At 44.0% G+C, this 13933-nt stretch overlaps 1 protein-coding gene across 2 annotated transcripts in view; it reads left to right on the top strand.

Moving 5' to 3' along the window:
• Positions 1 to 13933, top strand: part of LOC138260011 (solute carrier family 22 member 20-like) — a 114154-nt gene that overhangs the window by 85768 nt on the left and 14453 nt on the right. For both annotated transcript variants that reach the window (XM_069208072.1, XM_069208071.1), the window contains exon 7: positions 4327 to 4442. In XM_069208072.1, the coding sequence (XP_069064173.1) occupies positions 4327 to 4442 (116 nt within the window). The remainder of the gene's footprint in view (positions 1 to 4326; positions 4443 to 13933) is intronic.

The following is a 13933-nucleotide window of genomic DNA, read 5'->3' on the forward strand; positions in this document are numbered from 1 at the left end:
GCAATCGGCTGATATAGGCACAGCCTGTGGGAACAAAATTCTCTCTCCTATCAAAACAACACCTGCACCATGTGAAATCTAACAACTGCTGCTTGTCCGGTGACCAAATATACAATGAAATCACCAGAGCACATTGGTCCTTTCTCATAAATCTTAAATTCTAGAGAAAGAACCTTATCTGAATTAGGTGCACCTTAGAAGTTGCAGGCAAAATAAAGTGTTCAGTTTTGTTCTTGACTAAGAATTGGAAACTGTAAAGGGGCCTGGCTGTGAGTGGTAGATCAGATGCAGTGGCAGGGTGGCTGATGCTATGAAGGGCCCATTGCACCCAAGTTATGACTATTTTATTATCCAACCAGACAACAAGCGAGTCATTCTGTTTTCTTGAATTAGGGTTCAAGGCACCTTTTCTACACTGCTAAAAACAGGAAACCATACCCTAGGCCAGTATTTCCCAAACTGTGGGTATTGACACAGTGGAGGTTTGGTGGGTCCAATGTCCAAGCAATAAGTCAAGATGTCGTTCAAACTCTGCATTTATCTTGTCACATTTGCTGAGTTTTAATGACAGAGGTCGAATGTTAGTCTATGTCTTCTGTTTTAATAAAACATGGATTTGCTCTTTACAAACTCCTAACACTTTGCATTCAGAGAAAGAAAAGTAAAGTGAATTATGTGTCAAGCTTTTTGGGACATAGGTAGTGTGAAAGGAAATGCTGTAGGATGTCATTTTTTTGTAACACAACAAAATGTAAATAACTGTAAATGAACTGCACGTACTCAGCGTTAGGAAAGCAAGCATGAAGCACATTTCTTTGGTAATTCTGTAGTGTGCTGGAAATAAAGATTTTAAGAAGATCAAAACAAATTAAGACATTTTTCTTGGTGATGCATAAAGGATACATATTCACTGAAACACGATTTCTGCACATGATCATTTGTGTACAGTATTGTTCTACAACGAAACTGTAGTTCTGTGCATATTTGGTGGTCACTTCAATAGGAAATGTGCTGCTTGAAAATGACAGTGCACTACCACACGATGCTTTCGATACATCAAAAATCTCACTCGCCTCATGCACGTTAAATCGGGTGGATCGTGAAAGCTTCTTGTTCTAAAAACTGGTTCCTGGTTCTAAAAGTTTGGGAAGCACTGCCATAGGTCTATGTTTGTCCAGTGATCACACTTAATAATTTATAATCCATTTTTGATTGTACTGCTCACTTGACAAAAAATACTGAGGAAAAGGGGTAAGCTACACCTGTACTACCTGTGAAAGGCACGCGTCAGTCATGTGAAGTCACTCAGATTCCACTTGTACAGCATGCTGTTGCAAAATATTTTCTGGCCAGTGTTGGAAACGGAAAACATTTATTTTGAGATCCAATGAATTGAGATTAAGGTGTGGAAGCAGAAAGGGGCCTGAGTCTTATGGGCAGAGCTATTAGGGACCAGAGTCTGAAAATCGACTTGTGCATTTACTTATTTTTTAAACTTTGCTCCAAAGACATTGGCAACCACGACAAGTGTAACCGATGTAGTTTATTTAATTTCTCTTAAAATGATTGCATTAAAAATGTATATTTGGGGTTAAGGCGCCTGTTTCAGAGATCATTGTGTAGCAAGCATTTTCCTGGGTATAATATTTGTAAGATAACTCTGCTGTTAATGCACTTCCTATAGAGATATATTTGTATTCTAGTTATAGATTTGAGGCATTATAAAATACTGTGGAGGGTCAATATGCATGCTGCAAAGCATAGTCTGAACAATGCAAGTTAATGATTTATAGCTCCCTTAGGTTACTGCATTTCTTGAAGAGATCGTTCTCCTTCCCCCAGTCATAAGTTACAATCCTTTCAATATACAGTATCACAGTGAGTTATAAATCAACATCAAGGAACCGGATGCGAGCTTAAACGCACATTATTGTTTTTTCCCATCACTATTGTTTTATTCTAAGGCTGCTAAAATGTTACTTTTGGTCGCAATAAAGACTCATTAGTACAGGCAACATGAACCATTGTGTTCTGGAGGCCCCACTGCCTCACACACATTTTAAATCCCGATTTTGTGTTTTACCAGACTAAGGGGGTTATTCTAACTTTGGAGGAGTGTTAATCCGTCCCAAAAGTGACGGTAAAGTGACGGATATACCACCAGCCGTATTACGAGTTCCATAGGATATAATGGACTCGTAATACGGCTGGTGGTAAATCCGTCACTTTTCCGTCACTTTTGGGACGGATTAACACCTCCTCCAAAGTTAGAATAACCCCCTAAGCACTTGTAACATGCACTGACGTCCAGTAGGGGTAATAGAGTTATTAGCCAAGAGAATGGTTGTGAACTTAGTTTTCTTTCTGGGACTAGGAGAACTTGGGATGGGGGAAATCATACTGGAAATAAAATCTGGATCACCAGATGGCACAATACCCATTTCCCATTTCCTTTCCACATAGTTATGCATCAGTCCTAACCCCTTATAAAAATATATTAAAAAATATGTCTTTAAACACTTGTATTCTTTCTTTATATTGGAAAAAGGGCTAGCTAGACTTATCTTAAGGAAGTGCAATCTAGACACCTCCAAGACGGAGAATTATAGATCTAATACTTTGCTACTAAACTTAAGCAAAATTACAGAAACAGGTGTCTGTAGACAGATGAATGAATGGTCTAAAGAGAATCACTGACAATATCAGAAACGAAAATTTCATGTGGACAGAAGATCGTATCAAAAATATTGAGGACTAAAAACTTGAGAAGCCCTAAGGTAACTATAACTTGCGGGCCGGGGTGCCCACGCTTGTTTTAAAAAAAAAAATCCCAGTCATTCGTGGATCCTCAATGAATTTGTGTTAAAATTAAACATCTGTGGCCCCCGGGCCTAGGGGTTCATGGTATCACTACCCTTGCCTCCTATGTATTTTTCTTTTTTTTAGGACTCGGACAGAAGATATTTCTCCTCGTTACGCCTCACCTGGGAGGTGTAGCATTTTGACGCATTCCCAGGTTTAACGCTAATGATCAAATCTGGGAATGCACCCAAATCCATGGGTCGATGTGTGGCAACACCTACACTCCACCAACTAAATGCCTCCCTCGGTGAGAGTAACTCAAAGCAGCGATTTGCAATGCTTTGCATTACTCCAGATTTATCAAGCCATGCTGGGTGATGCAAGGTAGCCTTGTGTGGTTTGGCAAATCTCAAACGGAGCAAGGGTGATACAAAACCTTGATAAATATGTCCCTGAGTGTGTTGAGATCAGGCCCCACCACTATTAATAGTTCTAGGTTGTTGCTGTTTTTGGCTCTAGTCTATAGAAACAGACTTTGTCAGCAGAAAGATGGGGGTGGTGCTAGGAGCATCAAGTACAACCCAAAACACTGGCACAAAGGAGAGATTAGCCTTCACAGTTACATCCAACTCCATATTGTGGGTAGCACCTCTTAAGAGGACAGGGGCTTAGTTCCACACTGCAAAGGAAACTGATCTCTCCAGTATTAAGTCACCCCAACTGATATAATTGGACTGCTCCAGTCAGGAAGAAAATGCCCTGTCTTGGTAGCAGGTGCCTCTACATTGCTCAAGAGACCAATTCCTTAACCCTCTTGCACCAGCTGCACCAGAGACTAGTGCTTTGAAGAAGCTTCAAGGATGCAATCAATACACTATGCTAGTCTGACAGTCTCCTCCACTTCTGTCTTGTGCCCTGGCCCACCAAGGGGACTAAGGATGGATTCAGCTGTGTACACAGAAAAACTTGAGACATGTATTCCTGGCACACTTCTGCAATACACTGCAACATGTATTTACATATACCACTACTTTCCTTAAAGCTATGTGTGTAGAGAGTAGTCACACTCACAAAAGAAGACCAGAGACGTAGCTTCCATGGATGCAGCAGGAGCAATGGCAAGAGGATAAAGTGGCCTGAGGAAATACCTAAACCCTGATTATTGCTGTATTTCACTGTTGAAACAGCGGCCAGGGTATCAGTTTCCTTCCTTCGACAGGGGCCCATGAAACACTGGCTATGCCACTGAGGAAGACACGACAGGTGCTCCTCTCAAGACCACACAGTCACACTCTACGTCTTAGTACCTTACTCAGGGATTCTCGGCGTTGACACAATGCTTGTATATGCTGAGACCATAATAAAATTGCAAATATGTTTAGATAACATAGTGCAAGTTCACTTAAGGCAGAGGCTGATGTCTGCAAACATGGCTGGGACAATCCCGTCCCAATAGAAGGGATCTGTGCCTGCATCATGTGTAATTAACCAGTAGGATAACTTTTCCTTTTCTCTCCTGCCAAGGTGGTGAAATCTCACATGCATGCTGAGATAAAGACAATGAGATCTTCGCATTCGATGGTGGACCTCATACGAACACCAACCATGCGCAGGATATCCATCATCCTGGCCTTGATCTGGTAGGTGAACTGTCATCTCAGAAAATGTTTTAAGCCTTAGGCCCCTATTAACAAGGGCCTTGCACCACCGTTTCATCACTTTGTGTGATGCAACAGGAGTGCAAACCACTAAATCATATTTCTGAAGCCATGCAAAGCTACTTTGCATGGCTTTGAATGGCCTCATAAATATAGAGTAAAGCAAGGCAACGCAAATCGCTGCTTTGCCTTACTCTGCGCTATGGATGCCTTGCATGGGTGTTGTAGTTGGTGTTCCCAAGCAACACCCATGGATTTTGACACATCCCCAGATTTGGAAGACCTTGTAAACCAGGGAGCGCACCAAAACTTTATGCCTCCCCAGGGAAGGCGCAACAAGGAGAAATATCTTTATTTCTCCTCGGGCATTCTGCAGCACACATAGAAAGAGGAAAACGCCTCCCAGGATTGTTTTTGTGTTATAAGGTGTCCCTTCCTGCACAAAACAATCCTGCATGCAATGCAGGAACCCTTCCACCATGGTGCAAAGGTGCCTGCATTGGCGCTAGGTTGCCCAAACAACGCCAGCGCAGGGGGAACAGACAGGAATGCACCATATTATTTAAATACAGTGCATTCTTATATCTCATAAATTTGGGCACTAATGTCTCTTGCTCTGTTTACACTTTTCTGAATCATATTTTCCTGGTGTTAAGTTTAGTTCTGTCCTTCTAGGTTCCCATAAGAGGTGTATTTCATGTGATGGCCCTTGAGGGTTGCTCTGATTTGGGCCTAAGAAGAAGGGGCTCATTGATGAGGCACCGTTTTCTGACCTATCAATTTAACATTTTCATTCTAAAAATCAGCACTGACTACCAGTAGTTGTGAGGCACACTGTAGGTTTCATCAGTGACACCTAGCAGCCAGCCAGGATGACGGTGTATGTGTTTCTTTTAGGGACAGACTTCACATAGAAGGGGTTATTTACTAACATTGTGAACTAGGTTTGTGTCATAAAAGTGAAGTACACCCGAACAAAATGTATTTTTATGTATTTTCTTTCCAGAACTTGTTTTATGCTGGAAATTGACTACAAGTAACGCAAAGTACTGCAAAGCATTACCTGGGCATTCCTATACAACCACCCTCCCTTTCTGATGCAAAAACGTATCTACTAAAAATATGAGACAGTGTTTTGCATTAAAAAATAATGCCTTTTGAAACCAGGTGTTAAATGTTTTTATTTCTCCTTGCTTTTCTCACTTTGCATGTGTGCTGCACTGTGCAGTACACATACAAAGTAAGAAAAGTTTTATAAGTTGTCTAGGTGTACTATTTTGTACTGGATGGATACCCTTCCAGTACAAAACCTATGCTAGACTCACACACTCACCCATGCACTGTGGTGCAAAGGTGTGAGCAGCGCAGCATTGTTGGTTGCTGTACCGCGTTGGGTGACAGTTTAGTAAATCTGTACCAGAGTGCGGTGTTTTGTTTTGTTCTGAAAGGTACAGTTGTATAACTAACTCCGGAGAAGGTTCTGGTTGTCCCTTGTCTTCTCTATTAAGCTCTAGAATTCCACTGGGATTTCTTCGTGGCTTTGGCAGGACAGTAGATTTTATTTGTGCAGCATTTACAGTGGCACCAGGTCTAGAAATATAGAGGTTCACTGCACTCCACATATGGCTGTTTTCACAACCCAGCCAGGGAGCGGGTGTGCTGTTTTTCTAGCGCGCATTATGGCTAGCAGCAGGCTTCCTAAGTCACTGTTCTGGAAAATGCCAAAATGCCATTGAAATGAAGCAGTTGCTGCACACGATTTTCCTTCGACCCTCTTTTCTGTTCACATTTGGTAGCTTCCTCTCTGCAGACGTAAAGTAGAAAACCTGCATCTTCCAGCAAGGCTGTCGAGGGCATTTTTAACTCGAAGCATTGTGTATTGATCTGAAATCGTTCTGTTAATGGTCTTCAGCTAAACTGGCGAGACCAGGAATTCGAGACCCCTGAATGATTCCTTCTGCTTTGAGTTCCTCAAGATGTCCTTGACCATCCTCAATATCTGGGGGTGCAGGTTCTTGGGAGTCATTTTTCAGATGGGTATTAAGTTTGAACCTGAAATCTTCTCCCCCTTCTCACTCACAAAATAGGAAGATATCCCTTTGGACCACGTGCATTGTAGATTCTCTTTGGTTGAGATGCTTTGTCATAAAAGTCTTTCACTGCATGTGGATAAGCATCTGACTGCAAAGTCTGGAAGCTGTCCGTTCTGTGGTCAGTGGCGGCCGGCAGCTTTAGGGGGAAGGGGGGCGGGCGGGAAGCATACACATACTCATTCTTTCCACATGCACGCATATCCATTAACAACACTCATAACATTCAAACATGCACACACACACCAAACTTTCATTTTAAAAGATCACACACACACACACACTCATTCTTTCACACACACGCACATCCATTAACAACTCTCATAACATTCAAACATGCACGCACGCACCAAACATTAATTTTAAAAGATCACACACACACTAATGTTTTCACACACACACGCACGCACATCCATTAACAACACTCATAACATTCAAACATGCATGCACGCACTAAACATTCATTTTAAAAGATCACAAACACACTTACCTCGGAGGTCCGAGGAGGGTTGGGACTGCTGCCTACCCTCACTGGCTGACCTTAGGTCAGCCAATGAGGGATTGCAGCAGTCCCAGCCTCGTCAGAGAGTGGGATGGGGTCAGTGAGACTGCTGACCCCACCCCACTCCATGACCAAGTGTCACTGATTGACACTCGCCCTGGGCGCTTCAGGGCTTAAACCTGAAGCACCCAGGTCAATGGGTGACGCTTTCCTCGTTACCCACGGGAGGGCCTCGAGGCACCTTTGATGAGCCAAGCAGGTCACGCCCATAGGAGCTGTGACCTCCTGAGCCCAGCCAAGTCCATCTCAGGCAGCCAGGAGTCTGTGCAAATCACGCACGTCTCGCTCCTGGCTGCTTGAGGTGAACATGAAGAGTGTCTGTCAGGCTGACCTTTGCTCAGACTGACAGACACTCTTCATGAGAGGCAAAAGGTGGGGGGCGTGGCCCCTCTGCCCTAAAGGACGGGCCTGTCTGTGGTGCTGAATTTTGCCCTTTGCAAAGATGATAGGGGTGTCAGTGGCTATCTGGCAGAAACTGACATTGCTAAAATGTTTTACTTCAGGAACCCTTTTGGACGATTTCTCTTTTCAATCAGTCTATGGATAGAATTGAAAATAGTCCAGTGTGGTACATCATGAAATGCAGAACATCTCAGCTATAAGTTAGATAGGTCTTGGAAGAAACAAATTAGAAAAGATAATCTGCTAAGAGATTGAGGACTCTGACCTAAGACCTGCAAGGCTTGCTTCATGAGAAACTTGCAATGTTTGAGGGTGATCCTACAGTAATCAAAGCTTGCCATTTCACTAACATCAAAGGTAGATGCCAGTTGTGGTGCAAAGAGAGGCTGGAATTTAAATTCAAAATGTTGCCCTAAGTTCTGAAGTGTGATACTTATTACTTAGCAAATACTCATCAACCATGTTTTGCACCTTAGCTAACAATTAGAATCCCTAATGTGGACAGAAACATATTTACACATACATCTCTCACATTCTTCCTCCAGGTTTTGCAGATTGAGATGGAGGAGATATTTTGGTTTTCCATTCGTATATAGTGGTGAATTGTGAGCCACTTTTAAGGTTGCAGTGATTTCCGTGAAATATTTATGAATGTCCACCAGGGGGCGCACCAGGCACTTAAATAACGTAATTCCTGACTGACTTTGGTGCTGACAAAACAAGATTCTGTGCATGGATTTCTATGCCTAAAAGTCCACCTACCTCACAGGCTTTTCCTAGAGCTCCTTTCTAGAGACCATGAGGTGCCTATCACGGCTATGGGCTAATGTTGTAACACACTATGGCGGTCATTCTGACCTTGGCGGGCGGCGGAGGCCGCCCGCCAAAGTCCCGCCGTCAGGTTACCGTTCCGCGGTCGAAAGACCGCGGCGGTAATTCTGACTTTCCCGCTGGGCTGGCGGGCGGTCGCCTTCAGACCGCCCGCCAGCCCAGCGGGAAAGAGGCTTCCACGATGAAGCCGGCTCGGAATCGAGCCGGCGGAGTGGAAGCTGTGCGACGGGTGCAGTTGCACCCGTCGCGTATTTCACTGTCTGCCAGTGGCATGGGCACTGCAGGGGCCCCCAGGGGCCCCGCGACCCCCCCTACCGCCATCCGGATCCCGGCGGTCGGACCGCCGGGATCTGGATGGCGGTAGGGGGGGTCGGAATCCCCGCGGCGGTGCAGCAAGCTGCACCGCCATGGAGGATTCAATGGGGCGGCGGTACACTGGCGGGAGCCCGCCAGTGTTGCCGGTCCGACCGCGGCTTTACCGCCGCGGTCGGAATCCCCATTGGAGCACCGCCGGCCTGTCGGCGGTGCTCCCGCGGTCCTCCGCCCTGGCGGTCTTTGACCGCCAGGGTCAGAATGACCGCCTATAACCCTTTAAACCTGAATTGATAGCCCTAACAATGTTACCAAGGGAATCATTTGCCATTTATTATCTAAACCGGAAGCTGCTAGACTTCTTCTGTGCCTCATTTCTCTTGGTCATGGAATTTTGATACAGATGGCCAGAGGGATCAGGTTGCCCACAGCTGAGAGTTGGCTTAGTGTCAAATCATTCAGCCGTGGCTGATTGATGGTCCAGTCAATCCCGGGAGGAGATGGGGAGATCCTCTCTTGATGGAAGTCCTTCCAGAGGAGGATCTTCGCTTCTCCAGCCACCCATGCCTGTGGGCAGTCTATCCGCAAGCTCACTCTCAGCATGGAGAACTAATTGTCTTGGTACTTAAAGGTTTTACATAGGCATTCTCAACAGCCACTCGCAGCAGGAGCACCACAATTTCATTATTTTCAGGCTCTCTCACTCATCCTGGACTCGGATTACAGACACATGTTATTAGCTTATCATTCTGTCCTACTTCCTCCTGTGCTTCTCAACTCTGGCTCACCCAGGGATCTGCAAATAGTGAACCTGCTGCAATCATTTTATACATTGTCGTTAATATATTACTTACATAGTATTTAAGACTGTCCTACACCCTCCCCAATCAACTCAAGGTCTGTGCCACTCCAAAGAGTGATCCCTGTCTAAGTGCGGCATAAGATAAATCATGGCTGGATGAAATCCATTTACTAGTGCTTTCTGATCTTTGTGGCTGTAGTAACCTTGGAAGTATGGTTTATGAATAGCAATAGGCTTGCTTTTTTGTGGGTGGGTGTCTTTATTAGTATGTCTCTCCCTAAACTCCTCCTTGCTCCTCTCTAAGCCTCACACATTCATAAGTAAGCATTCCCCTTTCTTCAGCCATTCTTCTTAAACTCCAACACCTATTCCTAAATCATGGGTGTGTATGTGAAGTATATGTGAAGAAGTCTCTGCCACTTTGGTGTCTGTCTACACATGGAAAAAATAGGTGAGACTGAGGTGTCAGCCTGTAGGTTTGTGAATAGCATTTTGAAGTATGTGAAACATACTATTGTAGCACTGCTTTGCATACTACAAAATGCAGTTTCAGAACAGGCCCCTAGTTTTCACTCTGAATCCACACCTCTCATCAGAAGAACAGGTTAACTTTTAACTAAAAGCAGCAACAATTACATATATTCTAAGTACAAGTCACTCCCTTTTAAACATAGAAGCCAGATCATCCATGGCTAGGGCAATCATTGGTTCCCATACTGACTACTGTGGGCTCTATACACCATTTAAAGGATGTCAATCAAACATAATGGTGCACTCCAGGATTTATTTTAAAGTCCAAAGTTTTCTCAGATAGCATCTTCACATTAGCTTCTATTACAGTCTGCAAACAATTGTCAAATACCTCTACTGATGCATAAATACTTCAATGGCTTGGGGCATAAACATTAAATATGCAAAAGGTAACGGGAGGAACGATTGCAAGTAGTATAACCACAGCAATCACTCTAAGTAGTATTCCAACACATCTTTCTTCACCCTCTGAGCCACTCTAGAAAGACACCTAACTTATTGTAGTGAGTGTGGGTAATGAACAGCCAGCAAAATGTGAAGAAGTCCAGAAAAGTTTATTTATTCCTGGATAAAGTCCCACAACAGACAGACAGGATTGTGAAGTTCCATCTGACTGAATCCGCATACAGAATTGTAGAACAGCATGACAGCCTATGTATGACATATCACCATTCTAAATGACATTGCTACCCATATAACACCATCTCCCCTTTAACAAAGAAAAACAACTAAAACCTACAACAAAGCACATAACTAGAATCTAAAGCAAAATAACTAATATCTAATAAAATCTTTGACTTTAACAGGAATATTTTTAATTCTATAGCTCCTACCAATATCTCTGGTCACAGAAGTATCCATGGAACACCAAGACGGGGCAGGTGATGCCGCAAACTTCGGACAGGTCCCAACTCAGTAGGACCTCCGTTACTTGGTGCTTTACCTGATGCGGCCCATCCACTAGTATGAGGAGGGTCCCTGCATTGTACTAATATTCCTTATTATAGGTTATATTTACACATAGGATTAGGTAGTTTAGGTCCTGAAGAATCGCGTTAGATCCATAGGACATCAATAGCGAGAAACATGTTGACCTTCTGGTGAATCGTACAGGGGATCCTGTGCGTACAATTCCTAACCTCAAATTGAGTGAGGAAGTGAATAATATTTTGGGGAGCATAGACCTTGTTCTTTTCTCTCCCCGCTCTTTGGTTTTAATCATGACAGTGGTTGGATTATTTAATAAAATTTGCCTAACCTCTAGTTATTTTTAAATAGAATTTTTCCAATCCTATACCCTATTCTTTCTAAACCGGGCATATATCTCAAAAGATCTCCGGCAAAGAGCCCCCCTTGAGGGGCCCGTCAGGCATTGCAGCGCCGGCCTGACGTGGAGCAAAGCCCGAGGATGAAGCATGTCACCTTTGGTGAGTGAGGGCTCTTGTTCCAAAATAATTAATTTTCCAGGGACCTGGCTTTCTTTCTTCTTTCTTCTCTCTTTTTTACGATCTTTTCCTTAGATCAGGACCCAATGTGGTTTTCCTGATTATACTTACGTTGTGGAACTGTGTATACCTTGTTTTTGTACACAGAAGTATCAACACTTTTTTGTTCATTTATGTCATGCTCAGCAATTGCAGAACCCACATCCCCACCTTGTTTCTCCTTGTCAGATAAAACATCCCAAAAATTACAATCAATGTTATCATGAAGCAGGTTTCCATAGTTTCCATTTCTTCGCTTGCTATTGATAATATCAGCTTGTTCACACGTAACTTTCACTACGGCATTCTTGTTCCACCAACCTTTGCCTTGCAGCAGGACAGCTCTTCTAGAAACCTTCTCACCTTTGACAGGTTCTGACATTTTTGACTCATCTTTGTTAATTCTCATAGGTTTTTTAACTAAAACCCATTTACCAGGTTTCACCTCTAGATCCCTTACATTTTTCACTCTGTTAAAATATTTCTTGCAGCTTTCCTGTTTGCTCTTCACACACATACAAACTTATTACAAATCAACACAATCATCACTACATCATGTTATATCATCCAACCAGGTGGGCCTTAGAGCTGTAACAGGTTTTCTTCCCCTTAACAGGACAAAAGGTGCAACCCCAGTAGTACCATGGGGTGTTGTATTATAAGACCAAGCTTTTTGCTGTAAATATTCAGAAACATTAGGATTATTAGTAATGGCTGTCTGCAGTCCTTCTTTCAACATACGGTTGGCTCTTTCAACTATTCCATTAGAAAAAGGACTGTAAAGAGGTACTTTATAATGTTTCACAGAATGCCTTAAAAGAAAATCCATCATTTCACCAGACACAAAGGGGGTGATTCTAACCCCGGCGGTCTTAGACCGCCGGGGCCAGGGTCGGCGGGAGCACCGCCGACAGACCGGCGGTGCCCCGCAGGGCATTCTGACCGCGGCGCTTTGGCCGCGGTCAGTGCAGGAAAACCGGCGGTCTCCCGCCGGTTTTCCGCTGCCCGTTGGAATCCTCCAAGGCGGCGCAGGATTCCGACCCCCCTACCGTCATCCAGTTCCCGGCGGTCCGCCCGCCGGGAACCGGATGGCGGTAGGGGGGGTCGCGGGGCCCCTGGGGGCCCCTGCAGTGCCCATGCCACTGGCATGGGCACTGCAGGGGCCCCCGTAAGAGGGCCCCTAAATGTATTTCACTGTCTGCTGCGCAGACAGTGAAATACGCGACGGGTGCAACTGCTCAATTCCGAGCCGGCTTCATCGTGGAAGCCTCTTTCCCGCTGGGCTGGCGGGCGGCCTGAAGGCGGCCGCCCGCCAGCCCAGCGGGAATGTCAGAATTACCGCCGCGGTCTTTCGACCGCGGAACGGTAACCTGACGGCGGGCCTCCGCCGCCCGCCAAGGTCAGGATGAGGGCCAAAATGTGTCCCATTATCCGTAACAATTTTCTTAGCTGGACCTTCAACTTGAAACAAATGTTTCAAAAACTTTGTGACAGTACTGAAATCAGCAGACTTGACAAAAGCAAAATACAACCACTTGGAAAAATAATCAATGGCTACTATCATATATTTGTTCACATTCTTCAACATGTTGAATGGTCCAGCAAAATCTAAACCAATCTCTTCCAATGCATTATTGGGCCATTCCGTAAAAGACGAAGGATTAGTGTCCATTTTCCAATGTTTATCGAAACATAAACATTCAGCACACTTCTCAACATAACATTTAACTTGAGAGTCTATTCCAGACCACCAGTATAGTTGTTTAATACTCTTTACAGTGGCTGAAATGCCCAAATATTCTTGATGTGCTATTGAAATGATATCATATCTTAAAGCTAAAGGTGGCCCAAACATACTCTGTCTCATCACAATACCATTGACCACTAACAATGTATGTGCCACTTGAACAAAGGATTTCAAATCCTTGTCCAAGTTCCTGTCAGAAGGCCGACCAGAAACGAGGTACTCCTTAACTCTGGATACAAAATCTTCATTGTTGCTGCTCTCATTCCACTCTTCCTCAGATATCTTGAAATCACAAGCAGCATCTGACACGGTCATCACAAACTCTTCCTCAACATAATGTTCACTCTCATTTTCAACAACTGGCAACAAATGTGAAAGACAGTTGCTCTTATATTCTTACTGCCTGGGACATACTTAATATCAAAACTAAATTCATGTAATTTAGAAATTAACCTTACTAATCGGAAAGATGCTTTGTGAGAGCAGCTGTCACCCAACATATATATCAATGGCTTGTGATCCGTAAACAGGTCAAATTTTGTACCCCAAATATACATTTTGAACTTTTCTGCTGCCCAAGAACAAGCAAGCGCTTATCGTTCAATTGTGCTATACTTTTGTTCAGCGGAACTCAACATGCGTGATGCAAAGGCAACAGTATTCTCAAGTCCACCTACATATTGACTCAACACAACACCTAAAGCTAAGGAGC

Source organism: Pleurodeles waltl, chromosome 9 (assembly GCF_031143425.1).
Source record: "Pleurodeles waltl isolate 20211129_DDA chromosome 9, aPleWal1.hap1.20221129, whole genome shotgun sequence".
Lineage (NCBI taxonomy): Eukaryota > Metazoa > Chordata > Amphibia > Caudata > Salamandridae > Pleurodeles > Pleurodeles waltl.